This window comes from Leptodactylus fuscus, chromosome 5 (genome assembly GCF_031893055.1).
Source record: "Leptodactylus fuscus isolate aLepFus1 chromosome 5, aLepFus1.hap2, whole genome shotgun sequence".
NCBI lineage: Eukaryota > Metazoa > Chordata > Amphibia > Anura > Leptodactylidae > Leptodactylus > Leptodactylus fuscus.
Window position 1 is genome coordinate 95,274,066 of NC_134269.1, and position 27,689 is coordinate 95,301,754.

General features: G+C 39.5%; 1 protein-coding gene across 1 annotated transcript; it reads left to right on the plus strand.

Moving 5' to 3' along the window:
* Positions 1-27,388, plus strand: SLC28A1 (solute carrier family 28 member 1). Its single transcript, XM_075273766.1, has 18 exons — positions 1-29; positions 2,070-2,131; positions 5,209-5,312; positions 6,593-6,684; positions 8,603-8,792; positions 9,681-9,822; positions 11,249-11,362; positions 11,561-11,638; positions 12,232-12,312; positions 12,554-12,634; positions 14,256-14,381; positions 15,094-15,224; positions 16,163-16,331; positions 20,864-21,061; positions 21,530-21,611; positions 21,705-21,803; positions 23,392-23,506; positions 26,016-27,388. The coding sequence occupies exons 2-18, from the start codon at positions 2,075-2,077 to the stop codon at positions 26,134-26,136; spliced, it is 1,980 nt and encodes a 659-aa protein (XP_075129867.1). The 5' UTR covers positions 1-29; positions 2,070-2,074; the 3' UTR covers positions 26,137-27,388.
* The last annotated feature ends 301 nt before the right edge of the window (positions 27,389-27,689 follow it).

Genomic DNA, 27,689 nt, shown 5'->3' on the forward strand with positions numbered 1-27,689 from the left:
TTCCAGAGGGACAAAAAGTAGCAAAACCAGTAAGTAAATATTTTAGTTAATTCTTCATTGCAAATTTATGAATTCTCTCGATCAGAAGTCATGCATTTGTGTGAATAAGCCCTACGCTAGTGGCCCCTGAATATCTTATGACATTTGCTCCCAAGTTCTGTCACTTATGCTCTTTTGTCTGCTATTTGTATACTATTTTATCTCTAGAGTTGGGGATAACTAATAATGTGACAATAAAATCCCAATTTTTATGTTATAACAACGTTTTGAAATGTACTGTAAGACCTTGGCAGGTTCTACGTCATCATATAGAACTTTCATATAGCTGGGTGCTATTTTACAAAGGGCCAAAATAATAGATGTCATTACAGTAATGTAATAGATTTTTACCAGAGTAGATGTTAGTTTTTAAAATTTCTCCTAATACTTGTGGGTTCCATTCTATGGGCAAAGTTTAGTATGGGGTAACTTCAGATTACGCGTTGCATGTCACATAATGTTTTTTTTATTTAGTTTTTTTGAAAATATTAGTTTTGCACATGACTGTGGGACATGCCCATAGGATTTCTATTGCATTTACTCTAGTGTGTTAAGAAATCAGTATTTACAATGCTCTGCAAGGTCAAAACATACAGTACTTAGCATGAAACCTGTAGCTGCATTCACAGTCCATATACTGTTTGACTTTTTAATGTGGGATTTACTTAAAAAGGTTTTTCAGTATTATAATATTAGACTAGAGATGAGCGAACACTGTTCGGAACAGCCGTTCCGAACAGCACGCTCACAGCACGCTCCCATAGAAATGAATGGAAGCGGCCGGCATGCGGGGGGTTAAGCGGCAGGCCGTCGGCAAAGTTAGCGTCACAGGTGCTTCCATTCATTTCTATGGGAGCGTGCTGTTCGGATCGGCTGATCCAAACAGTGTTCGCTCATCTCTATTAGACACCTATCCTTGGGATAGGTCATCAATATGAGATTAATGGGGATGTGACGCCAAGCATCCCCAGAGTTCAGCGGTTTGAAGATGTCTCAGAGCTCAGACTGGTGGTGTGGTCTAGAGCACCGCACCCCCTTACTGCTTACCAAAAGCAGAAATCTGTACATTTAGTTGGTATTGAAGCTCAGCCTAATTCACTTGCATGACACTAAGTTGTGAACTGGCCATGTGAAACATAACATCACTGTCCTGTGAAGTGGAAGATGTGCACACCCGTGTTGTGTCTAACAGCTGATCGGTGAGGGTGTCACTGCCAGACTCCTACCAATCTGATAGTCACGTTGAAGTAGAAATATAGACCACAGTATAAATTTGGTCAATGTTTGTTTACAAACTGTGGGGGGAACTCACTAAAACCAGCATTTTCAATTTTGCACACATTTTCAAAAAATTAAGCACATCTCTCTTCATTTTTCTGAAACCGGATGGAAACCTGGTGGACTCCATTATAGTCTATGGGGTCTGTGGGTTTCTGCAGGTAACCGCCTTTTTAAGTGGATTAGGTTTTCGTTCATGGAGTCTCCAAGTGAACCCCACAATCAGAAACCTGACCGCTTGTGTGAACCTAGCGTCAGGGAAATAATACATCTTCATCAATGTCTTTTGTGAACATAATTTATGGAATCCAGAATTTGATTGTAAAAGATAATATATACAGTATATAATAATCATAGCTTTTATCTGCTTTGTTTGTCCTGCAATAAACGTTAATTTTTTTTGTTAGTTTTTCAGTCATAAATTCCTTTCTAGTATTTCATTACTTATAGACTGTAATTTCCCTCTGAATCTGTTTTTTTTTTACCTATTTTTGTTAATATTTTCACTTAATTTTCACTTGTAGTACATTTGTTATTAGAGATGAGCGAACACTGTTCGGATCAGCCGATCCGAACAGCACGCTCCCATAGAAATGAATGGAAGCACCTGTGACTCCAGCCGGCTGCCGGCAAAGTCAGCGTCACAGGTGCTTCCATTCATTTCTATGGGAGCGTGCTGTTCGGATCGGCTGATCCGAACAGTGTTCGCTCATCTCTATTTGTTATCTTATTTTTTTTCTTTCTATTTATAGAAGCAATGGAAATGTCGGAGAGAAATGTGAATGGAATTTCAAATGAAGCATTTTATGCAGATGTAAGTGGCAATGATCTACCTACCATATAGAGTTGCCTGGTGTTATGCAAAAAAGATTAATCATTGTATATTACCCTTAAGACACAATATAGAAGCTCAGCAGTGTGTTTTCCTGACAGCTGCCACTACAAAAGCCAGCTGATATTGGGTGTTTTTAGCTGTTGGCAGGAATCTTGTTGGCCTGCTTTCAATTTATTTACATTGTAACTTCATGGACATGTGAATATATACATAGACTTTCATGAGGTTTAAGACAACACTGAAGAGGCTGCTGGATGTGACATGGCTGTTGTTCACTGGCCTAAATCTCATTCACATACCTAAGGCAAAACCTACAGCACAAAGTGAAAATGCAAGTGGAGATCTATGGCGATTTCTCTAAGATGGTTTCTGTGGCGGCATCTTTCAGGTGCTAGTTTTGCTGATGGAAATTCAGCAACATGCCCACCATACGTGATCCCAGGGATTGTCTGAGATTAGAAACAGCATCATATAAGTAACAGGGTCTAAGCTGTTATACCAGATACCACTGAAAGTTTTTCTAGTCCAAGTCCTAGAAAACCTCTTTAAGGGTGCATTCACACTGAGTAAACGCTAGCTTATTTTGTAGAGTAAAATTACACTTGTAAATTTTGCTATCCCATTGACTTCAATGATATTTTTTTACAAGTGTAAAAATACGCCAGTAAAAAATACGCCTGTAAAAATACGCCTGTAAAATGTCATTGAAGTCAATGGGATAGCAAAATTTACAAGTGTAATTTTACTCTACAAAATAAGCTAGCGTTTACTCAGTGTGAATGCACCCTAAGGCTAAAAGCCACTTTCGTGGGCTGACATGGAAGCAATGATTGGGAATTTTCTTGGCCTGATCATCTCTTACAGCAACATACAGTTTGCATTTGTCAGCAGCCCACTGTCCTGTTTCACAGAATCGGTTATAAATAAATCATAAAATAAAAATTCCACACATTAATTCATTATAAAAATATATTATTTATTAATTACCAAAGAATTTTAATGACAAATACATAAAAAAGAGGGAATAAGGCACATAGAGGGTTACATATCAAATATAAATCAAAGAGTTGGGGTGTAACCAGTATGGTATAGGCAAAAAATTATTTAAATACCAGAAAGAGTGACTAAAAAAGTCAAAACTCTAAATAATCAAATGTTCCTCTCTTAAAAAGAGATATACTATGTTGATAACAGGGAATCAGCAATAAGTCACTCAATGTAAAGCATACTGCAAAAAATAATAATGTTGCCCAAGGAATGGCCCAAAAGTATAAGATACAGGAAACCTCACCACATACCACATTCTGAACACACCCTAACGCGCGTTTCACCAGAAATAGCTTCGTCAGGGAGTAGGACGAAGCCATTTCTGGCAAAATGCTCGTCGGAACACATTCTGAACATGGTACTAGTATGTGGTGAGGTTTCCTGTATCTAAGGCTAAAGCCCCATGATGCGGAAACAGCGTTTTTTCTGTTGCTTGAAAAGAAATGGAAAAAATAAAAGATGTACCTATATTCACCCTTTTGTTAAATCAACTGCTGACTTAATCTCCGGTGTAGCAGTGCTGTCTGTGCGCTCAGCTTGGCTGTATCTCTGGAGTAGTCGAGCTGAGCGCACGGCCAGCAGTGCTACATCTCGGCATAGGAATGCATTGACCAGCGTTGAGAAGGAGGCGGAGTCTAAGATCGGTCCACAGCAGTCTCCATTCTGGTCCGATCTTAGACTCCGCCTCCTCACAGACGAGCCTCCGGTAGAACCAGCGTTGATTGGCCGAATGCTGTACTCTGTATTGCATTCAGCCAATCAACGCTGGTCAATGCATTCCTATGGGAAAAAGTCAGCTCGCGCATATCGCAAGCTGACAAGGATCCTGACCAGATAGAGCCCCAAAGAGCTGTGTGAGTGACATTCCCACCTAAATAAAGGTAATCCCTAGCTAACCCTGCCTGTACATCTATCCCTGTCTCACAATCACATAGTTCACAGTCTCATATGAACCGGATATTAAATCCACTATTCGTATAAATTGGAGGTCACTTGAATTAGCCAGCGAATTACTTTTTCCGATTTTTTTTCAATGCCTCTGTTGTTGTAGTTCCTGTCCCACCTGCCCTGCACAGTTATTGGTGCAAAAAAAGCGCCAGGGAAGGTGAGAGGGGAATAGAATTTTTAGTGAGTTTGCTACCTGGTGTTCGACTCAAATCGAATATCTCAAACAGCCTGATATCTGATCGAACATGTACTCGATCGAACGCTGTTCGCTCATCTCTACTAATAATGCTTCCAAGTACACATAAAATATCCAAATAATATATGTTCAAACAGCCTAATGCCTTTGCAACTTTAAGGCCAAGGCCCCACGTTGCAATACATTTCCATTGCAGTCTTTTCTGTAGCGTTTCTTTGCAGTGATTTGCTGCATAGGGCCTTAGCTTTAGAATATAGCCTACAATTTATTTTTGTTTTAACCCACTTCCCAACATCTGCCATAATAGTACTGTGGATGTCGGGTATTTAAATATGGCGGCCACTCAGGAACTGAGCGACCTCCATAGCCACCTGGTCTCTGCTGTATTATCACATTTGGTTGTAGCATTTTTACAAAAAAGCATAAAATACTACCAAAAATACTCACACCAAATTTTGTTGTATAAGTTTCGACCAGAACAGACCCTTAATTTCAATACAGCTTGCAGAAATCCATGTATTTGCCAACAAAACAACCTCACTCTGATAAATGGAGCAATTTTTTTTTTACAATTATTCTATTGTTTCCATTTTTCTGTACCAAGATCTATAGTAGCTCCAAGAAAGAGAAGGTGTATAACCATTGGCGTTATACTAGTTCTGTGTTCAAGAGGATCCACTCTTGATTTTGCTTAAATTTAAAAAAAAATCAGATGAAAAATACAGCGCCATTAATAAAGCGTATACAGTTTTGTACTATTTTTATTATTTTATTATTTAGCACTATTTTTCAGGCTGCAAATTAGCCTAATTTATCAAATAACAATATGTATTATACAGTAACTATGCACTGTAATTTCTTTAAGGTTAATGACGATGTTGGAAATAGCAAAAAAGATACAGATGAACAATATTATGATGATGTTGGAATTCAGAAAAATAAAACTGAAAAACAATCAAATTTTTTGAGGTAAACATGATATATAAATATTTCTTTTTCTAAAAAATGCCACTGTAGTTTTTCAGCCAAAGACTGGAGCAGATTAAGCAGGAAGTGTAAATCTTTATTTTATATTTCCCATTTCTTTTTAACCCACTACTAGCTTTGAACAACTCACACAAAGATTGCTGTGTTTTTCCCAAAAAACACAGTGTGTGTGTGAGGGATGCAATTTTGAGTGATTATTTGCATTCCTGTCACTTACCTGCTCTTACCCCATGTGCCTTTTCCTTCCTTATCGAGCCCATAACTGCCGAACAATTGGAGCGGATCCTCAAGGATCTCCCAACAGGGAAGTCTCTTTGCCCGGATGGTTTCACTTACTTCTATTACAAAGTATTTGGTGTTGAACTTCTGACCGGCACCACTATACCTGATGCTACCCTCCACTCTTTCATTATGATTATCCATAAGCCGGGTAAGATCACGTGGACTGCAAATATTCAAGGCCCATTGTTTTCCTGAATACAAATCTTAACCTGTTCATCAAGATACTCGCTCCTAGATGAAATATGTGCCTTCTACATCTTAACATAAAGATCATGTTGATTTTGAATGGGAATTATAAAGGAAGTAACTATACTTTTCCCTTCTGCTAAATCCACTCATGGCTTTGGCTCATTAAATTGTAGCAAAATCTGTAACAAAAAACGCTGTTCTTCCATGACATGTCGCTTCAGCCTAAGGTTAGTTGCTGCGGAAATGGCAACAGCTAACCCACTGCAAAGTACAGTGGCAGACTAGTGGATGGGGATTAGACAAATCCCAACAAAGCACTGCAGAAATAAACCTGCTGTACAAAGTGTCCTGTGCTGTGGGTTTCGAACATTCAGCATGTCAATTACTGCAAAGTTTAAAAGGTGTAGCCAACCGCCCAGTGATCACAGCTGAAATAAGCCATTTTTTGTCCCAGACATCCCCCAGCAGACCCTACATGTGTGGCTTTAACCTAAATAGGCCATCAATTTATTATTGATGGGATCCAAGTCTCAGTACCCATGTTGATCAGCTGTTTAAAGGAGCCTTTCCTTCTTGTCATATATATAAGGAGCCATCACTGTTAATACTTGGGATGCTATACATTTTGTTGACTTGAAAGAGACAACACTGCAATACCCAGCACTACCATTAGGAAAACTATGGTGTTCTAAGTACAGACAGCATGACTAAAGTTTAATGAAGAATTATTATCAATTAGAAACATTTTTTAAGATCTTTAACATAATAGTGTATGTTCCATATGTATCTAGCAAAATGGCAGAACCATATGACAAAGCTGCAGAGTTCACCAAGAAGCATTCACGTATTCTGAAATTCATTATCATTGGAGTTCTTTGTGCAGGTAACTACATTACAGTATGTAACATGTCTGGTGGCCCCTGATATCATAACATCAATGTTTTATGTATTTAAATACAGTATGTAGCACAATATATGATTAAGGTTATGTGTCCCCGTATTCACGTGCTTATTCACATGTCCCCATATCACATACATGTGGCCTCTGCATATGTATACAATCATTACAATGTGTTCATAGAGACGTGTATGGATTATGATGCTGAAATCCATCATTCATTTTTCATTGGACCCAGAAATATACAAAGTATATTAAATGAAATGAAAAATGTAATGACTGCATTGCACAGACATGAAACATGATTCAACTACTGATAGCATACCATCCTCAAATGACCAGGGTGGGTTGCTGTTCATGAGTACCACATATCTCACACAACTGTGGATGCAGATGTGTGATTCAGGCCTAAAACTGTGTATTGAAAGGGCCAGATCAGCCAGCTGTGTGTGGTTCAGTGGGCTGTGTGATGGCTGCATCAATAGTCTACTGGGACTCTCTCCACTAGACCTTGACACATCTGCAAATGCATCTGCAGGGTGCCGATGCCTTTACATGGCAGCCAAAGGACTAATGAAGGCCTTCTGGCCGTCTGCCTTCAGGGTCAGTGTACACAGAGTTTTTTTGAGCTGATTTTTACGATGAATCCGCCGTCAAAATCAGCCTCCAAAAAAAGCCTCCCAATAGAACTCTTTTTTGGAGGTTGATTTTGAGGCGGATTCAGTGTCAAAATCAGCGCCAAAAAAATTCTGTGTACACTCACTCTTAGTGTATCTGTATTAGGCTGTGCCAGAGACATCAGTAAGACCATCAGGTCTTCCCGCAGGAAAAAAAGCCCCCACAATTTTTTTTTTACAGGAAAATAATAAAGTTATGAGTCTTGTAAAGTAGAAATGCAAACATTGTTTTATTAGTTTTATTAGAAAAAGGGGTTCTACTGTGCAATAGTAGTAAAACAAACAAAAAAATGTATACAGATTTGGTACCAATGTAAATCATATCGACAAAGTGAATAAACATATTGGGATTTTTAAGCCATACTGGGAATGGTATAAAATTTATAGCTAAAAAGAAAATGGCAGAATTGTTATTTTTTCTATCCCTTCCCAGAATAAGTTAATAAAAGTTAATCAATGAGATATATCTAGCCCGAACTCAAACACTACAACTGATTCCACAAAAAAGCCCCATGATGTTACATTGACAGAAAAAAAAAGGGCTACAGGAAGCTGTGCTGTCTCCAAACAGGGTATTGGTTGCTGGACTCTCACTCTCATCCATTTTAGAAACTGAATAAGGCCGGCCCTACAGTATGTTGTTTAAATGCAATGGTAAAAGTCACGGCGTTTTACAGTTCGTGCAAAGTGAATAGTATTCTAGCAAATCCTATCCACACATTGCAGAAAAATCTGTGCAGTGGAAATGCTACAATTTCCAAGACTGTTGCAGCTTGGGAAATTTCAGCATTTAAATTATAACTACGGAAACACCGCCGGTTTCCCTATAGGTATATTCTGAAGCAGAAAGTTTGCAGAGGAAGGGAGCCTTCACACAGAGTAAACGCTCCGCTCATTCTGAACGTAAAACTCGTTCAGAGTGAGCAGCGTTAAAACAGATCCCATTGATTTCTATGGGTACCAGCATATGCGCGCTCCCAATTGAAATCAATGGGAGGCTTTTTTACCTATTGCTTTCAATGTCATACCTCTTTAACTATTTAATGGCAACACTGTACTGCAATGTGTGCGCTGCATATGGTCACTAATTTAGATAATTAGGGATTATTTTTCATTTGACCCCTTTTTATTTTAATATTCTCTCATCTTACGACTATATCTTTCTGAGTATAACGTGTAGCACAAAAGTTAGTGACAACAATTACATCAGTCTTTCTGTTTTGCAGGATATGCAGCCTACTTTATTGCAGCTTGTGTCCTGAACTTTAAACGTGCCATTGCCTTATTGGTTATCACTTGTGTGGTACTTTTCTTCTTAATTTACGACCTCTTTGTGGCACAGTTTGGAAAGCATATTAAACGTTTTTTTAATCCACTTGGACAATGCTTGAAGAATTACAAAAAATGGCTAAAATGGTGAGTTACAATAAAAAGTAAAATAAATTATAAATCAAATTTTAATGTACCTCATGGAATCTTGGTATCACATTGACGCTGTGATCTAACACAATGAAAGCATATCATTTAACACTGTGAAATCTTTACCTTGAGTAGCCTGAATAATATACTCTTTCTGCCCAGAACCTCAACATAATTGAGTGACAATGATTTAACTTCTTCATTAAAATACCAGAATCCTCCTGCAGCTGCCATGTCTAGATGTTTACATTGCCATAGAGTTATGGGTACTGAATAATGATTATGGATTCTGTATTACTACATGTGTCCATGTGATAATAAGATATTGCTTCTGTGTAATTGCTATATTTAGAGTGATCATCTTGTCATTACAACTGTAAACCATAAGGGGGAGAGGAGGGTGGGATTATTGGGTGGGCTTGGTCTTATGGTTCATCTTTGAAACTGAAAAAGTTTATTAAAAAAATTATCTGATTTAAAAATATACCTGAATAATTAGCATGTAATTAAGAATTAGTCTCATTTATATAGATTTGGAGGAAACAAACTTTAAAATCTTATGCAAATGAGGCATTTGGGGCACTGGGGTGGCCCATCTCCCTGTAACATTACTCTTGCTGCTTAAGTAGGATGGGTAATGCCATAACAGTAGGAGGATCGACCCTTACTGCACAGGGTGGTGCAGGCTGGAATTGTTAGGGGTATGAGTGGCAAAAGCAAGTGCCCCAGGGAGCTGAAGGCCTGCCCCCAGTGCACCAACTGCCTCATTTACAAAGGTATTTTTCTCCAAATTTGCAAAAGTGACACACATAATAAAGGTATGTTGTTTATAGAGATGTTGTTTAAAGATCTAATATATACATTTTGTACATTTTACACTTTCAGGGCATTTGCTGCATTGGTTTTTATTGGCCTGATACTATGGTTGGCATTGGACACAGCCAAGAGACCTGCACAGCTGATATCATTTGGAGGTGTCTGCATGTTTGTCATTCTCCTCTTTATTGGGTCCAAGCATCACCGTGCAGTGAGTAAATAGATACTGTTGTTTGTTTTGTGCAAGTGATGCTAAGCAAAGTGCATGCTCCAAGAGGTTACATAATGTAATGGGCACTAGGTCCTGAATGAAACAGCCAGCCTGTGTTTGGGTCCAATAAATTCTGCATAGTGGTGTACCTCCTTACGTTTATCCATGGGAAGTATATGTTAGGGGAAAAAGCTTAAACTTCTGTGGTATACAAATTACTCTTGAGGTATCTGCTGGGTGTTTTTTCACCTGAACGTTTCCTGCTATCTTGAGAATAAACCCTCCCATCTGACACTCCCTCCGTCAGCAACTACCACAAAGATTGCATGACACATTCCTACCAAACATACTTCTAGCTGACACTTTTTACACTAATTTGCACACACTAGAAGAGTTGTTGATAGTTCTTCTAAGGGTGCATTCATACTACGTATACTGAAGCTTATTCTGAACGTAAAACACGTTCAGAATAAGTGGCGTATAAAGCAGCTCCATTCATTTCTATGGGGAGCGCTCGTATGCCGGCTCCCATAGAAATGAATGGAGCTGCTTTATACGCCGCTTATTCTGAACGTGTTTTACGTTCAGAATAAGCTTCAGTATACATAGTGTGAATGCACCCTAAGGTATGTTTTATTACTACTGTTATATCTGAATAAGTTTTAGCACAGTTTTGGCGGTTTAGAATGGTTCAAAACTAAGGCAGAGTTCATAGATTGTTAGCTCTTGCGAGCAGGGCCCTCAGTCCCATTGTGTGAAATTACGTTCTTTGTTATGTATCTGTCTGTATTTGAACCCTACAAATTGTACAGTCCTGCGTAATATGTTGGCGCTATATAAATAAAATGTATTATTATTATTATTACACCTACGCCCTGTGTCCTCTTGGGTTTCCATCCCCAAATCCGCTTAATAAATACAGAGAGAAAAGTCCCACAAGCAGTAAATCCATTTCTGCATTTTACTGCCTTTTTCTGTGGTTAACTGCTTTTTTTAAACAGATTAGGTTACTGTTCGTGTGTTCCCCTAGTGGGCCCCGCAAAACCCAAATGCAGGTGTGAACCTAGCATTACCTTGATAATATAGTAGGATGTCTAATATTAGGGAATTGAGGGAGTCAAAAGGTTATAGACTTTGAGCTCAGGCAGCATGAAGATCTTGGATTTGATATGGTCAAGTAATTTTTATTGTCAAAAACTGAAGACAGGGCAATGGCCTTCAACTTACTGTATGAATAAGACTACACACAGTAGTTACTATAAAGTAGCTCAATGATCACTATTCTATTAGTTTTTCACTTTTGAGTGGAACAGTTTTTTTACTTATCAAATATCAGTGTAAAGAGTGCGAAAAATAGATATGTAACATTTGTGACACTTTAACAAAAAAAAAAATCTGTAATAAGTCATCTTAATATCCTCTGTAGGTGTCCTGGAGGGCAGTATTCTGGGGTATTGGACTAGAGTTTGTTTTGGGAATCTTCATTATTCGCACGGAGCCAGGTTACCAGGCTTTTAACTTTCTTGGAAAACAAATCCAGGTATTGTGTGAACACATCATTTCCACTTCTCCCATTCATATATGAAGAACTTAAATTGACAAAATCTCTGAGTATATATGTTATTCCACTTGCTTTGCACGTTAGAGTATTCGCCATGATACTAGACATTGATTCATACTATAAGTATTATTATTTATTGCAAGTAAAACTATTAACATACCTCTCTGAATTTTACAGACTTTTCTGAATTATACGACTGCTGGCTCAGGGTTCGTTTTTGGGGAAACCTTAATTAAAGAAGTTTTCGCTTTTCAGGTTTGTAGTGACAGTGACAGTAAGCTGTTTTCTTGTTTACTGTGAAGTTATCCAAAATCCCACCAAACCATTTCCAATAATACTCATTGCCGCTCTCCTATCCAAGTGTGCTGCACATGAGGTAACGCTACTCACCACATGTCATCCCATTAGTAACACCCCATCCAATCTAGTCCGAACACTATAGTGAACAGACAATATTAACAAGCATTAAATCCACTGTTGTCACTTACGCTCACATGAATCGGAGTCTCATAAACAAGTCCCAAAGGTGGCCGCACACATTAGCCTAAGTAATTGTTTTAGCTGACCAGTAACAGACCATCTAACATGTACAGTATGGCCAGTTTGTACAACCCAATATGGACTAAAATGTGTATGGCTCCATCAGAAAGACAATTACTTATTAGATGATTTATCAATAGCACCTCAACTATCAATTTCTATAGATAGTTCATAAGCAACCTACATCTTTATCTGGACTTTGGAAATGGCAGGCTACCATCGGATCAATTCTGAATTTATCAAGCGCAATTCTGAGAAGGATTACATTGCAGAAAGTGTGTGTGACTTCTGTGTTTTGTTCTTTACAGGCTCTTCCTATAGTCGTGTTTTTTAGCTGTGTGATGTCGATCCTTTATTATGTTGGGTTAATGCAGTACGTAATTCTTAAGGTAAGTTGCTGGAACATGTATTTCTAATCAGTGAATTGGATGGCGTTTAGCATGACAAAACATATTTAATATAGTAAATATTACTTAGCAAGGGCTGAGGCACCGCCATATGTGGCCATTAGCATGGAACAGTGCACTTTTTACATTTGTGTTGTTGCTAGTTATGTTTTCTAATGCTCATATTGTTTATTAGTAAAAAAATGTAGCTAAATTCTATGAACATTTTTTATATATTCTTTAGATTTCCTGGCTGATGCAAGTAACAATGGGAACCACAGCGACAGAGACATTGAGTGTGGCTGGTAATATTTTTGTTGGACAGGTAAGAATAAGAAACATACTATTCATATAATTTTTGAGGAATCCCTGACCTATATACACTGCTCAAAAAAATAAAGTGAAAAAACACTTAAGCAACACAATGTAACTCCAAGCAACTCTGATTGACAATCAATTTCGTTGTGTAAATAGAATAGACAACAGATGGAAATTATTGGCAATTATCGAGACACACTCAATAAAGGAGTGGCCCTGCAGGTGGGGACCACAGACCACATCTCAGTACCAATTCTTTCTGGCTGATGTTTTGGTCACTTTTGAATGTTGGTTGTGCTTTCACACTCGTGAGACGGACTCATGAGACGGACTCTACAACCCTCACAAGAGGCTCAGGTAGTGCAGCTCATAAAGGATGGCACAGCAATGTGAGCTGTGGCAAGAAGGTTTGCTGTGTCTGTCAGTGTAGTGTCCAGAGGCTGGGGGGCTACCAGGAGATAGGCCAGTACACCAGGAGACGTGGAGGAGGCCATAGGAGGGCAACAACCCAGCCGCAGGACCGCTACCTCAGCCTTTCTTCAAGGAGGAATCGGAGGAGCACTGCCACAGCCCTGCAAAATGACCTCCAGCAGACCACATCTGTGCATGTGTCTGCACAAACGGTTAGAAACTGACTCTATGAGAATGGTGCTCACAGCCTAACACCGTGCAGGACGCTTGACATTTGACACAGAACACCAGGATTGGCAACTTCGCCACTGGCGCCCTGTGCTCTTCACAGATGAAAGTAGGTTCACACTGAGCACATGTGACAGATGTGACAGAGTCTGGAGATGCCATGGAGAGCGATCTGCTGCCTGCAACATCCTTAAGCATGACCAGTTTGGCAATGGGTCAGTAATGTTGTGCGGTGGCATTTCTTTAGAGGGCCACACAGCCCTCCATGTGCTTGCCAGAGGTAACCTGACTGCCATTAGGTACTGAGATGAGATCCTCAGACCCCTTGTGAGACCATATGCTGGTGTGGTTGGCCCTGGGTTCCTACTAATGCAGGACAATGCCAGACCTCATGTGGCTGCAGTGTGTCAGCAGTACCTGCAAGATGAAGGCATTGAAGCTATGGACTGGCCTGCCCGTTCCCCAGACCTGAATCCAATTCAGCACATCTGGGACATCAAGTCTCATTCCATCTACCAACATCACGTTGCACCACAGACTGTCCAGGAGTTGGCAGATGCTTTAGTCCAGGTCTGGGAGGATATCTCTCAGGACACCATCCGCAACCTCATCAGGAGCATGCCCAGGCATTGTAGGGAGGTCATACGGGCACGTGGAGGCCATACACACTACCAAGCCTCCTTTTCACATGTTTTAAGGACATTACATCAAAGCTGGATCAGCCTGTAGTGGGTTTTTCCACTTTAATTTTGGGGGTGACTCCAAATCCAGGTCTCCATTGGTTAATAAATTTGATTTCCGTTGATGATTTTTGTGTGATTTTGTTGTCATCAAAATCAACTTTTTACAGAACAAAGTATTCAATGAGAATATTTAATTCATTCAGATCGAGGATGTGTTATTTGAACGTTCCCTTTATTTTTTGAGCAGTGTAGATTTATGTTGTAAGTTCAATTCTAAATAATGTTTTTCCTGTACTACATTCACAGACAGAGGCTCCATTGCTTATTCGTCCCTACTTAAAAGACATGACAAAATCAGAAATCCATGCTGTGATGACTGGGGGTTTTGGGACCATTGCTGGGAGTGTGATGGGTGCTTACATCTCATTTGGGGTAAGTTTATTCTTTCTTCCCACTTTTATTGCACTTATTGTTTTATATGAACTATTGCATTTATAAATGGCAATATGTATACCAATGGTTTTACCATAGCAGGTTGCACAAAGACATAGTTATTATAATAGACATTTTCTAACCATGTTGTTATAATTATTATTATGATTATTAACAATAAACATTTTAATTATCGTTTTTGTTATTTTGTTATTTACTTTTATGCAAAGAGTGAATAACAAAGGAGGAGAATAGCCATGTTCATTATAATAAAAACAGTTGAATGAGGCTGAAACAAAAGAATATTTTTGTTGTTGTTGAAGTTATACAAGTAGGTAATACTACTGTTTCCTATGGCACTGTACATTGTGATACAATAAAAGGTTAAGGCAAGGTTTGGGTATATATCTAGTAATTTTGTGATTTTTTTTTCCCTTCAATGTTAGGGGCAGGGCAGGACAAGGGGCAGTATTTTACTTTTTAATATGATGCAACATTAAAGATGAAATTGCCCTTTTAGCCATGTCTGAAGAAATTTATTTTAGGCCAAGGCCCAATGTAGCAGGGGTAAACTGGGGTAGCAATGCATCATAATTTTCCCCAGAGTGCTTTTCACAGAAAGTGAAGTTTTGATTACAAAGATTATAAGAGTAGGAATATAGTAGGCATTTATGTTAGTAAAATTCTAAATACATGCAAATTCTAATTGCAGATTGACCCATCTTCACTTATCGCAGCCTCTGTCATGGCGGCTCCTTGTGCTCTTGCCCTCTCCAAATTGGTTTACCCTGAAGTAGAAGAATCAAAATTCAAAAATGAGGAAGGCGTCAAGATCGAAAAAGGGTAAATGATATATAAAGATGCATATAGTATATATCAGGGTCTGCTATGGTGGAATCTCCAATTTGTTATGGTCTCCAATAGAGATGAGCGAGTACTAATCGAAATGGCCGTTTCAAATAGCATGCTCCCATAGGAATCAATGGACGCAGCCGGCACGCAGCCGGGTCCGGCGTCCTGCCGCTTAACCCCCTGCGTGCCGGCTGCTCTCATTCATTCCTATGGGAGCGTGCTATTCAAAACGGCAGTTTTAGTAACAGTACTCGCTCAACTCTAGTCTCCAACATAATAACTGGATTGCTTGATTAAATATGGTGCTGCTAGGGCAGAAAATTTTTCTTATACAACATGCTACAAAACATATGTTGCAGAATCACAAGCAGTTTGTGCTGCACTGTTAAGTTGGGGCCCCACATGGTGTAAACGCTTTGGTTTACAGTCTATGCAAAGAGGCGAATGCCATCCACATTGCAGAAAAAAATATGAATAGTGGACACTAAACCAGCGCGGTTTTGGAAATCACAGCATGTCAATTATACCTAGGGAAATGCAGGAGGATTCCCTATAGGAATAATGGAAGCAGAAAGTTTGCAAAGGAAACCTCTGGGGCATTATTCACAGGTCCACAGGATGCCTGATGTCCGTGTAAATCAGACTGCATTTGTACCCACTGATTTTAATGGGTGAATGCAGACATCCTTTGTCTGTAAAATGTATACACATGAATAAGCCCTAATACAACACCACACAGAATTCCATGTTTTGCTGTACACCGTGCTACTTTTTTTTTTTTAATAATTTTAGTTTGTCATGAAGCCAGCAATATTTTTCATCAGAGCCTGAGATTTTGATAACCTGATAAACATGATGATATAGCAGGCCCAACTGAAAAATTATTTTTAACTGACAATAATGTTTGCATGTTTCTTTGCACCTTAAAGGGAAGAAAGAACTATATTGGAAGCTGCCAGCAATGGTGCCTCTGCCTCTGTAGGTCTGGTTGCGAACATTGCAGCTAATTTAATCGCATTCACTGCTTTACTTGAGTTTATTAATGCTGCTTTCTCCTGGTTGGGAGGAATGGTGAACTATCCAGAACTCACACTACAGGTAAGGACATTACACTGTATAACATTTTGTAGTTTCACCAATGCAAATCAAACCTGTTGATAAAAAACAAAAATATTTAAAAAACTCAGAAAATTGAATTATATTGTCAGTATATCTGAACTTTTCTTATTGAAACCTTATCTGCAGAGAAGTTTGGGTAAGTTCACACTGTGTTTTATGCAGACAGAATCCGATTTTTTTTAAGCTAGATGGGGATAAAAGTCATGATCTATCTATAAGCAGATTCTGCCTATTGAAATAAATTGGAGATGGAAAAAACGCTGAGTAAAAATATAGTAATTTTTCCACCTCCCATTTACTTAAATTGGCTTTGCAACGTGAAATTCGTTTGAAGATAACTCATGATGGAGGACAAAATCTACTAGTGACTTTTATTGAAATAAATGGTAGAATCTGGAGGTATTTTTTGAGGCAGAGTCTAAATTTACCTATAAAAATCTCTGTCAGCACTCAGAACATTCCTTAGGCTAAGACCCCATCCAGCAAGCCACAGCCAAAAAAAGCTGCATTTTTTTTCACAGAAAGTCTGCAGAGTTTTCTTCTGTGGACTTTCTGCCTCTATTATACCTATACGGAAAATGCCAGCATTTCTGTAAGTATATTTAACATGATGCAGATTTTTTTGTGTGCGACATATGGATGGGATTAGCCAAAATCCCATCCCCTTTTTCAGGTAGTGTAAAACGCAGCATTTTTTAAACGTGGGACCCCAGCCTCAAAATGGTTGTGCAGACTGACTGAGCTTGATCTACACAATGTTATTTTAAGGTCCAGCATACATTCAGTATGTCTACATAATATTTAACTTGGTGTGGACCTATATCTGCCTTAAATAACCTATCCATTTGTTTAAATTAATATATTTTTTTATATTGAAGTTCAGAGCACCCATTTTGTGTTATCGAACATCTAATCCTTTGCATAGACATTCAATTAAAAGGGTTTTTCAGGCTAAAAATATTAATGGTCTGTACTAGAATAGCTCATAAATGTCAGATTGGTGTAATCCAACACCCTGAATCCCCACCGATTAGCTGTTCTCAGTATCTGACACACAGAGAATGGAGCAGAAAGCAGACAGCCATGTTCACTGAGTACTCGCCATATCAGATTACTGCAGATCAGCTCGTATTCACTGGAATAGGAGATCAGCTATAGTGACTCAGTTTAGCCACTGAGTAGAGACCAGAGATGTTCCCATTTACTGTCTATCAGCATCTGGACAGCTGATGAATGATGGTGCTGGGCAGTGGCGTAACTAGGAATGGCGGGGCCCCGTGGCGAACTTTTGACATGGGGCCCCCCCGACACCGAAGATCTCGACCGAGTCCCTCCTACGCATTCCTGCGCGCTCTATTATGTTCCATAGTGGCCCCTGCACACAGTATTATACCCAATAGTGGCCCCTGCACACAGTATTATGTCCCATAGTGGCCCCTGCACACAGTATTATCCCCCATAGTGGCCCCTGCACACAGTATTATACCCAATAGTGGCCCCTGCACACAGTATTATACCCAATAGTGGCCCCTGCACACAGTATTATACCCAATAGTGGCCCCTGCACACAGTATTATACCCAATAGTGGCCCCTGCACACACTATTATGTCCCATAGTGGCCCCTGCACACAGTATTATACCCAATAGTGGCCACTGCACACAGTATTATGTCCCTTAGTGGCCCCTACAGGACTAAATACTGTCACGTCACCCGCTGACCGCTATACCAGGACAAATTGTGGATAAAAAATCTGGCCCTGTGCATTACAATTTAGTAACTCCATGTGCCTCATATTAATAACAGTTAACCCCATCATCTCCCTCACATTAACCCCTGTTTGCCTCACCATAAGAGTTACTGATATGTGAGAGACATGGAGGTAATAATAAAGTATCTTCATTATTATTACCCCCATATGTCTCACATATCAGTAACTCTTATGGTGAGGCAAACAGGGGTTAATGTGAGGGAGATGATGGGGTTAACTGCTATTAATATGAGGCACATGGAGTTACTAAAACACAAGTAATCACCCCATATGCCTGACATTAATAAGTAACCCCAGTACGTACCTGTGTAGCTTTAGTTTCATTTTCCTTCTTCCTTTCTTCCTCCAGTGCAGACGGCAGGAGCTCGGCAGGGATAAGCCCCGCCTCCTCCTCTCATTGGTGGGCAGAGGACAGCAGAGAAAGGGAGGGGGGAGAGAGGGTGAGCGTCCTGAAGCGCTGACAGGAGCCAGAGCTGCAGCTCCTGTCTCAGCCGTTGTTGCAGCTTCGGGGCCCCCTGTTGGTGGAAAGTATTCCACCAACAGGGGGCCCCGATCATTATACTCGGGGGTCCGAAAAGACCTCCGAGAATAATGATAGCAGCGGTAGCAGCTGTCACCGGGCCCCTGATGTCCCGGGCCCTGTGGCAGCTGCTACCGCTGCTATGGTGGTAGTTACGCCACTGGTGCTGGGTTTGAACCCCCATCTGATATTGACAAGATCATCAATATTTTTAGCCCAGAAAACCCCTTTAGACCTCCAATACACATTACTAGTTTGCAGCAGGCTAGATACTAAAAAATCACTGGCAACCAGATGTTTTTGGTTGTTTTTTGCTGTGGGATATCCGACACAGAGCTGACCGCAGCAAGAGTCAGCCCAAAATCCATAGGCCTTAACCTTAAATTATATATTTTTGATACCTACAATCACCAATAGGGGGAGCTGAGAAGTTTACTACATGCTATTGTACCTCCACATTCCAGTTTCTGTGGGAGGAGAGATATCTCTTCTTCCGTCAGTTACTTCAAATAATCCAATAAATTATATAGCAACAAAGAAACAAGGTAAACTAGTTGACATGAAGAGAACAATATTGGCTATACGAGGAGATTAGCATTACAGTTACACAAATATATAAGTGCGAATATATATTGTCTTTTGGAAAGAGGTCAGATTTTTCTTTGTAATATTGCTTATTTCGTTACAGCTCCATTTTATTTAAAGAGACAGTAGTAAAATACTTTGGAAGTGTTAGTGAAGAGACTGGGGAAAGTTCCAAAGTCTGCTAGATGGTTATCAAATGTGTTATATATTAACTTTGTTATTGAAAATTAACCTTGGTCCCATTTCTAAAGAATTATTGCTACTTGTGTAGTATCTCCTGAAATAAGTTGACCACAACTAGGTAAAAGTTAGATAGTGTGATCTCTCTATGGAAGTTGCTGGAGAAATAGGTCATTTATCAATCGGTCAGTCATAGTATTTACACCTGTGGGGTATTAAGCGTTCTTATTGAGCTGGATAAGCATGGTGACGCACTGTTCACCTCCATGAAGCTTTAGTCAATTCGTTGAATTTACATATGAATACACGCTTGTTGTTTTGCTGTTACACAGGGTCAATTCACACAGAGTTTTTTGGCAAGGATTTTGAGGCGGAATGCGCCTCAAAATCAGATCCAAAACAAGCCTCCCAATAGAACTCTATTGGGAGGCTTTTTTTGGAGGCTGATTTTGAGGCGGATTCAGCATCAAAATCCTCGCCAAAAAACTTCATGTGAACTGACCCTTATACAGTGAAGCGCCAGCAGTCAAGGACTGGATGTGGCTATTGCAGGTGCACAGTGTATTATCACCTATAGGCTTGTTGCAGACCACCATGGTCAAGATCAGTGTGCTATCTGTGTTTTTCCTAGATAACACACTGACCCATTAATTTCTATGGGCCCGTACACATGACCGTGAATTACACAGTCATGTGTGTGGACCAACAGTCTAGGCCGCAAAATCTAGAATAGGTCCTATTCCTGTCTTATTTTCCTGTCTTAGTTTCCATGGCTCCTAATTCATTTAATGAAGCCAGTGCACGGCTGGCACACAGGTGACATCCACATGTCCCCCATTTTGTATTACTTTTTTTTTTTTTTTTTGCATTACCACATTCCAAGACCACTAACTTCATTATTTAATGTCATCAGAATTGTATGAGGGGTTATGTTTTTTTGTGAGAAGATGTGACTTTTTTATGCCATTTTGGGGAACATAACCCTTTTTGATTACCTTTTATAAAATTTATTTGGAATTATTTTCCCCATGTGGGGAAAGAGAGTACATATTGAAGTCATGGCATCACTGAGGCTTTAATACAGTGAAAAAGTTATTGGTCTTTATTCAAGCAAGTACATCCATAAAGTGTATATAGTGTAATGCTAAGTTTCAACAGATACACCAAAACTGCTCGATAAAGGCAGGTGTACTGGCCAAAATTCTGCATTGCATTATATGTTATACACTTTAGGAATATACCTCCATCAAATAAGAACATTTACTTTCTCACTATATAGAAGTCTTAGGTGCTGTGAACTCTTTTTGCTCTGACCATGGCCATTTGCACACTAGAACTTACCATTGTGCTGATCCTTTTCCAAATATACATATATGGTATATGTGCACACATATAGAGGTAAGAAAGTTTAAATTCACTGTTGTAACAAACTTTAACTTGACTGTTTCATCTCCAGCTTATACTCTCCTATATCTTCATGCCCGTGGCCTTTATGATGGGAGTAGAATGGGATGAAGCAGGTCCAGTTGGTGAGATGTTGGGAACAAAGATCATTCTAAATGAGTTTGTGGCATATCGAATGTTGGCTGATTATAAAAGTAATCGTCTGGATGGTCTTGAGGAATGGGTGGACGGATCCAGACAGTGGATTTCGGCAAGTACAATATCATAAATGAATTTACAGATACATCAAACCTTTATTGGAGATAGGATAATGTCTGCTAAAGTGTCATCAAATTTCAATTTGTGGATATTGCTGGATGACCTGTGCATAAAATGGAGTAAGAGTAGTACCTGTTAAGGCAATAAATTGTGAAATTCAATTCATATTACCTTTGACCTTTAAGATGTGTCCTCATCAAAAAGAGGAGAACACCTAGATCCCCTATGTTTGATTTAGTAGAACCACAGGGGAAGTGAACAGGTAGTTTAGGGTAATACAGTCAAGTAGTCGTAGCTAAATACGGACATTAAAATGTGAAGTTAAAAAAGTTCTCCAAAATCCCTATAAAATTGAGGCAGAAGAGTTGTGGTGGTAAGTTGCACCTTCATAAGTTGCTGGCGCTTACATGTATTTTATTTTATTTTTATAATGTGATCTAAAACTGCTTGTGTTTTACAGGAACGGGCAGAGACTATCACTACCTTTGCCCTTTGTGGATTTGCCAATATCAGCTCCATTGGGATTATGTTAGGAGGATTGTGTATGTGTATTTATCCTAAAAATTTGTCAAACTAGGTTTATAAATATTATCTATGTTTTATTTTATTCATTCATATAATCTTTCCTATCTTAGCCACTATGGCTCAAGAGCGTAAAGGTGACCTTGCCAAAATAGTAGTTCGAGCTTTGGTGACTGGTGCGTGTGTATCATTTGTTAATGCATCTATTGCAGGTAAGTAACACTTGTTTTGTTTTGTTTTTCTTGTGGAATTTTCTTTATTTAATGCTTTTATTTTAGCATAGTCATACATAAGTCAGGATTTCTACAGGATAAAAACTAAGCACTCTCTTAGGGTGCATGCACACTACGTAACGCCGGGCGTGTATGAGAGCCGTACACGCCGGCGTTACAGCAGGGCTGCCGAACACTTCCCATTCACTTCAATGGGAGCGCTCGTAACAGCGGCGTTTACGAGCGCTCCCATTGAAGTGAATGGGAAGTGTTCGGCAGTCTGCTGTAATGCCGGCGTGTACGGCTCTCATACACGCCCGGCGTGTACGGCTCTCATACACGCCCGGCGTTACGTAGTGTGCATGCACCCTTAGGCTGCATGCACACGGAGTTACGCCGGATGTTTTTTTGAGCCAATGGCCAGAATGTCTTTAACATGAATGGGAAGTATATAGGAAGCACTTATACTTCTTCCTTCTGCTAAATTCATTTCTGGCTTTGGCTCAAACAACCTCAACATGGAGCCTAATACTAAATGCTGCTTTTTTAGTTGCAGATTTTTTTGTGCGAAACCTTGGCTACAGAAGGAATGGGAAATATCTAGGAAGCATTTATACTTGTCTCTTCTGCTCAATCCACTCCTGGATTTGGCTATAAAATAAAACATAGCAAAATCTTACAGGATAGGTGATACATTTCTGATGGATTGGGATCCAACCATTGGATCACAAGAGGTCTTGCATCCCTCTGCTTGTATCATACAACAGTATACAAATGGCTATGGGTGCACCAAAGACAAGACTTTGGTACATGAAAGAGGACCTTTCATCAGATTGGGCACAGGCAGTTTTATATACTGCTGGAAAGCTGACAGTGCGCTGAATTCAGCGCACTATCGGCTTTCCCGATCTGTGCCCGGTGTAAAGCGCTATCGGTCCCGGTACCATAGTGCTTTACAGTCAGAAGGGCGTTTCTGACAGTTAGCCAGGAACGTCCTTCTGCCCTGCAGCGCCTATCGCGCTGTACTGTGGAGCGGGGAGGAACTCCCCTCTCCCGCTCCTGATAATACTCGTCTATGGACGAGCTGTGTGAGCAGAGGGAGGGGGCGTTCCTCCCCGCTCCACAGCACAGCGTGATAGGCACTGCTGGGCAGAAGGGCGTCCCTAGCTAAGTGTCAGAAACGCCCTTCTGACACTAAAGCGCTACAGTACCAGGACCGATAGCGCTTTACACCGGGCACAGATCGGGAAAGCCGACAGTGCACTGAATTCAGCTTTCCAGCAGTAAATAGAACTGCATGTGCCCGATCTGATGAAAGGTCCTCTTGAAGTGATAGCTTGCATACACAAACACAGCGTTTTTTGGCTGCAGCTCCCTACATGGGGCCTTTGCTTAATGAGAATATTCAAGTAAATCATTTGCTCAATAGTTATATTTGCTTGCCGGAGAACCTTAGCAATGTCAGTGTTTGTTCCTGCAATAAATTACATAATTCTGTTAAACTAAATCTGGGACAGAAGATATTTATCATTAATTGTTAATTCAATATCACCTTCTGTAAAAATCTCAATATTACTTTATGTTACAGGAATTTTATATACTTCAAGAGGAGGTATAGACTGCATACCATTTCTTAACAACACAGATGCTTATGGAAATAAAACCTTTAATCTTTATGTCTGTTGTAAAGACATATTTGGGAGGTAAGTATGTCTTGTACAGTATATACCATTATGACTGTATATAATTTATGATTTAAAAAGAAAAAAATGAATTTTGTATGTAAAGAGGTATTCTATAGAGATAGGAGAACTTATTCATCACAAACAAGGTTCAACCCAAATATCCCAAATTGTTCCATTTTTAATGAAGCTGAACAAATGCAGATTTGTCTCGAGTAAACTAAAATGGCCGTCTCCACATTTATTGAGTAAAAAATACAGAAGAGACACATTTGTATGAGTCACTGTGTGACGTTCTAGCACCACCTGACATCAGTTAACAGGTCTCAGCCAATAGGCAATGGTAGGTGGACAGCTCACAGAGCTGATGTCATATACACTATATAAGGTGCTGTAAGCTGAATGACAAGTCATTAGAGTAATGGTGGAGCTAGAGAAGGGTCCTGAAAAGGTTGAAATTGCAATTGTTAGGAATAGGAGAATTTAGTCAGATTTAAGCAATTGCAGGCGTATTAGTGATAAAAGTCATAGATAGGACTGACGGAGCTTATCTGTGCTGCTCTATGCAGTGTTTAAATATACTTTTTACTGACAGTCATTCCAGCTAGTAACAAATCTTTTGTTAAGGGTTTTTTGGGCAAAAGTTTAAATTTTTTTTTTTCAAAAAATACATACAAACTGCTCTTCTAACTGTAAAGCACTGACTCTGTCTGCGCAAATCTAAAAAAGTTAGCCTTTATTTAAGCAGTATTTTTGTTGTTCACCCAATATACAATCTAACAGCTTGCTCTAAATTTGAAAAAAACTTAGTAATTTTTTCTTCTGTTCTCCCAATACACAGTATACAAGGGTCCAGTCACATGGAGGAAAATGGTGAAGAATTTGGTGTGGAATTCTCCACGTGGAAAAAAAAAGCCTCCTATTGATTTCAATGGGTTATGCTAGGTTTTTTATTCCACTAGTGGAATTTTCTGCTAGAGAAAAATTCCGCTAGTGGAAAAAAAGCTAGCAGAACCCAATGAAATCAATGGGAGGCTTTTTTTTCTATGTAGAAAATTCCACACCAAATTCCTCACCATTTTCCTCCGTGTGAATGGACCCTAACTTAATGTGACAAAAATTCACTTAAGTGTTTTTTTTGTTGTTGTTGCACGTATATACAGTATTGTAGCCTGCGCAAATCTAAAAAATCCATTATTTAAGCTTCTTTTTGTTGTACACCTAATATACAGCTTCATAGTATGCACTAATCTGAAAAAAAGCTCATTACTTAGTTTTTTTTCTGCTCACAGTGTAGAGTGTTAGGGTGAGTTCACACTGAGTATACGCCAGCTTATTCTGAACGTAAAACACGTTCAGAATCAGCGGCATATAAAGCAGCTCCCATTCATTTCTATGGGAGCCGGCATACGAGCGCTCCCCATAGTAATGAATGGGCTGCTTTTTCACTACGAGCGCTCCCATTGAAGTGAATGGGATGTGCTGGCGTGTACGGCTCGGCATGAGCAGAGCTAGCCGTACACGCCGGCACATCCCATTCACTTCAATGGGAGTGCTCGTAGAGAAAAAAGCAGCCCATTAATTTCTATGGGGAGCGCTTGTATGCCGGCTCCCATAGAAATGAATGGGAACTGCTTTATACGCCGCTGATTCTGAACGTGTTTTACGTTCAGAATAGGCTGGCGTATACTCAGTGTGAACTCACCCTAAATTTGAAAAAATATTTGCTTCTTCAGCAATTTTTCGTTGCTGCTCACATGTATAGTATTGCAGCCTGTGCTAACTTAAAAATGGTTTGTGAAATCAGTCAACCACAAATGTTGAGTCAGGGTTCTGTGTGTTTCTCCTCAACATGTAATTTACCATGGAGTCTTTATGAACTAGCAACCAGGTCTTCTTAACTGACAAAGATCCTATTCTCTAGTAGTCATGTGGCATCTGCTGAGATATATATTTATTATACAAACAATAACATTTGTTCCTCAATATTGGTCTGAAAGTGGCCAACCCCTTTGAAGCCCAGTTCACATCTGCGTCCCAGGCCATTCCATTCCCTTCTCCACAAGAAAAATGCAGAGAGAAAATTTCTCTCCACATTTTTCATGTGGAAACTGAGCAGAAACCACTCAGACTCCATTATAGACTATAAGGTCCGCAGATTTCCTTAGGTAACCACTTTTTAATGCAGATTAGAGGTTTCCATTTGGGGTCCCCGAGCGGACTCCACAAATGGAAACCCATGCACAGGTGTGAACTGTGCCTAAGTTGTGGTTTCACAAAACGTGTTCAACTTGAAACGAATCTAGGACCCGAGCCACCCGAACCTGAAACAAAACCAATCTTGAAAGGTTTGCCCATCTCTAGTGTATTGACCTGGAACCTTTCTAATAGTAAAGAATATCTTCATAAATTCGGAGTTTTATGAATGTCTATGATGTCTGGAGTTGCCAGATTTGTTATGCATACTTGTTTAATTTTTGGTTGGTATTAAAATGCCTTGATACTACATATGTTTTTCTTCCCTATACAGCACTGAAAATATTAATGGGACACTGTCATTTACAAATGGATGGGAAAATGTGACACACTCTAATACAAGCGCCCACAGTTGCTGCTCATTTTACAATAATACAGTGTGCCTTGGCTTGTGACCAGTTTCTACATTGTTGTGTAATAATGGGACACCAGCACTGGAAAACATCAGCTTCAGGAATTTCTTGCACTGGCTAAATAGTTTTGGGGAAAGCTGATATCAGAAGAACTTCAGCCATGTGGACTGCATATGTACATAACAACAACAGCCATATTAGTGGTTTATATAGCCGTTGCATTTAGCATTTATAACATGGATTGGTAACACCCTGGTAAGTCATCTACCCCTCCATGTATCATACAATGCAGTGAAATGGAAACTGCTTTCTACCTGCATCATGAAGAACACTTTACATTTTATAACCTCAGAAAAGCTACCTGATTGTAATGTATTGCCGATGGATAAATACGTAACATATGTATTAATGTACGAAAATAAAGTCTTCTTAAGGCTATGGCCCCATGTAGTGTGACGCAGCAAAGATAATGCTGTGGAAAAAACATGACGAAAACGCACCACAGTTTTTAGCTCAGCTTTTTTTTTTTTACAGATAGTCCACAGAGTTTTTCCCTGCACACTTTCTGCCCCATTATACCTATACAAAAAACACCATTGTTCTCGGTGCACCCCGGAAGTCTTCTATATATACAGCACAGGCTGCTGCTGCTCCTCCTCCCTGCTCTCACACACAACACACAGCATAGAGAGGAGAGCTGGCTGACAACTTCCTGTGCACCGAGAACCTAATTAGCATATGAATAAAAACGGACTTATTCAAACACTACTGAGGCGATTTACATACAAAAGGTAGGTGTGGAATAGCCTTTCTAAAGCCTATGCAAGGATGTGATTAGCTAAAAATGACTTTTTCCAATGATAGAACCCCTTTAAATGAGGATCAGATATATGAACACAAGTTAGTCGAAATGACAGCAGTCACTTAAGATATATTGACAACATTAAAATCAGGAGGCTATGCATATATTTGGCACATTGAGTTTATTCGAAGATTGAGTGTACCAAATAAATATACAGTGAGTAAAAGATGGTATATACATGAAATGGAAACAAAAACAGCCACTGACAATGTTCACAATATGACACATTTGATTGTGTATAAACTCACATAGTAGAATATTTTGTTGCTAACAACATCAAAACTGATATACAGCAATGACCAGCAAATAGCGAACAGTCAGAACCCATGAAATGTAATTGGTAGCTAAGGGCAACAAGTGTGTGAGAACGTATTGATTTTGAGGTCACATTTAGCCTATGTTGGGTGGTAAGAATTATGCACGGTGCATATTACAGTCACTAATTGTAAATAAATTCTGTATATTTCAATATGAAATTCTGTCATTTCATAAGACCTTTACCACTCCATAAAAGGAAAAAATTATTGCTTCTGATATGTGTAAATGAGACTGTACTGACTGTATGGATTGTATGAGATCATAATCATGAATGCTCCTTAGGAAGAACAAGTTTATCCCACCCTAATGTGTTGAGGATGACCTATGTGCTCCAAGGCTTCTGGCAGCTGTGACCACTTTGACCCAGTCCAAATCATTAAAGGGGTTTATCAGGTTAAAGATATTGATGACCTAC

What these genes read in the sequence shown, in the direction of transcription:
- SLC28A1 (XM_075273766.1), top strand. Translation starts at nt 2,075, where the DNA reads ATGGAAATGTCGGAGAGAAATGTGAATGGAATTTCAAATGAAGCATTT. An exon ending in CATTGGAGTTCTTTGTGCAG is followed by an intron (nt 6,685 to 8,602) that starts GTAACTACATTA and finishes TCTGTTTTGCAG; the next exon opens with GATATGCAGCCTACTTTATT. An exon ending in TTCTTGGAAAACAAATCCAG is followed by an intron (nt 11,363 to 11,560) that starts GTATTGTGTGAA and finishes TGAATTTTACAG; the next exon opens with ACTTTTCTGAATTATACGAC.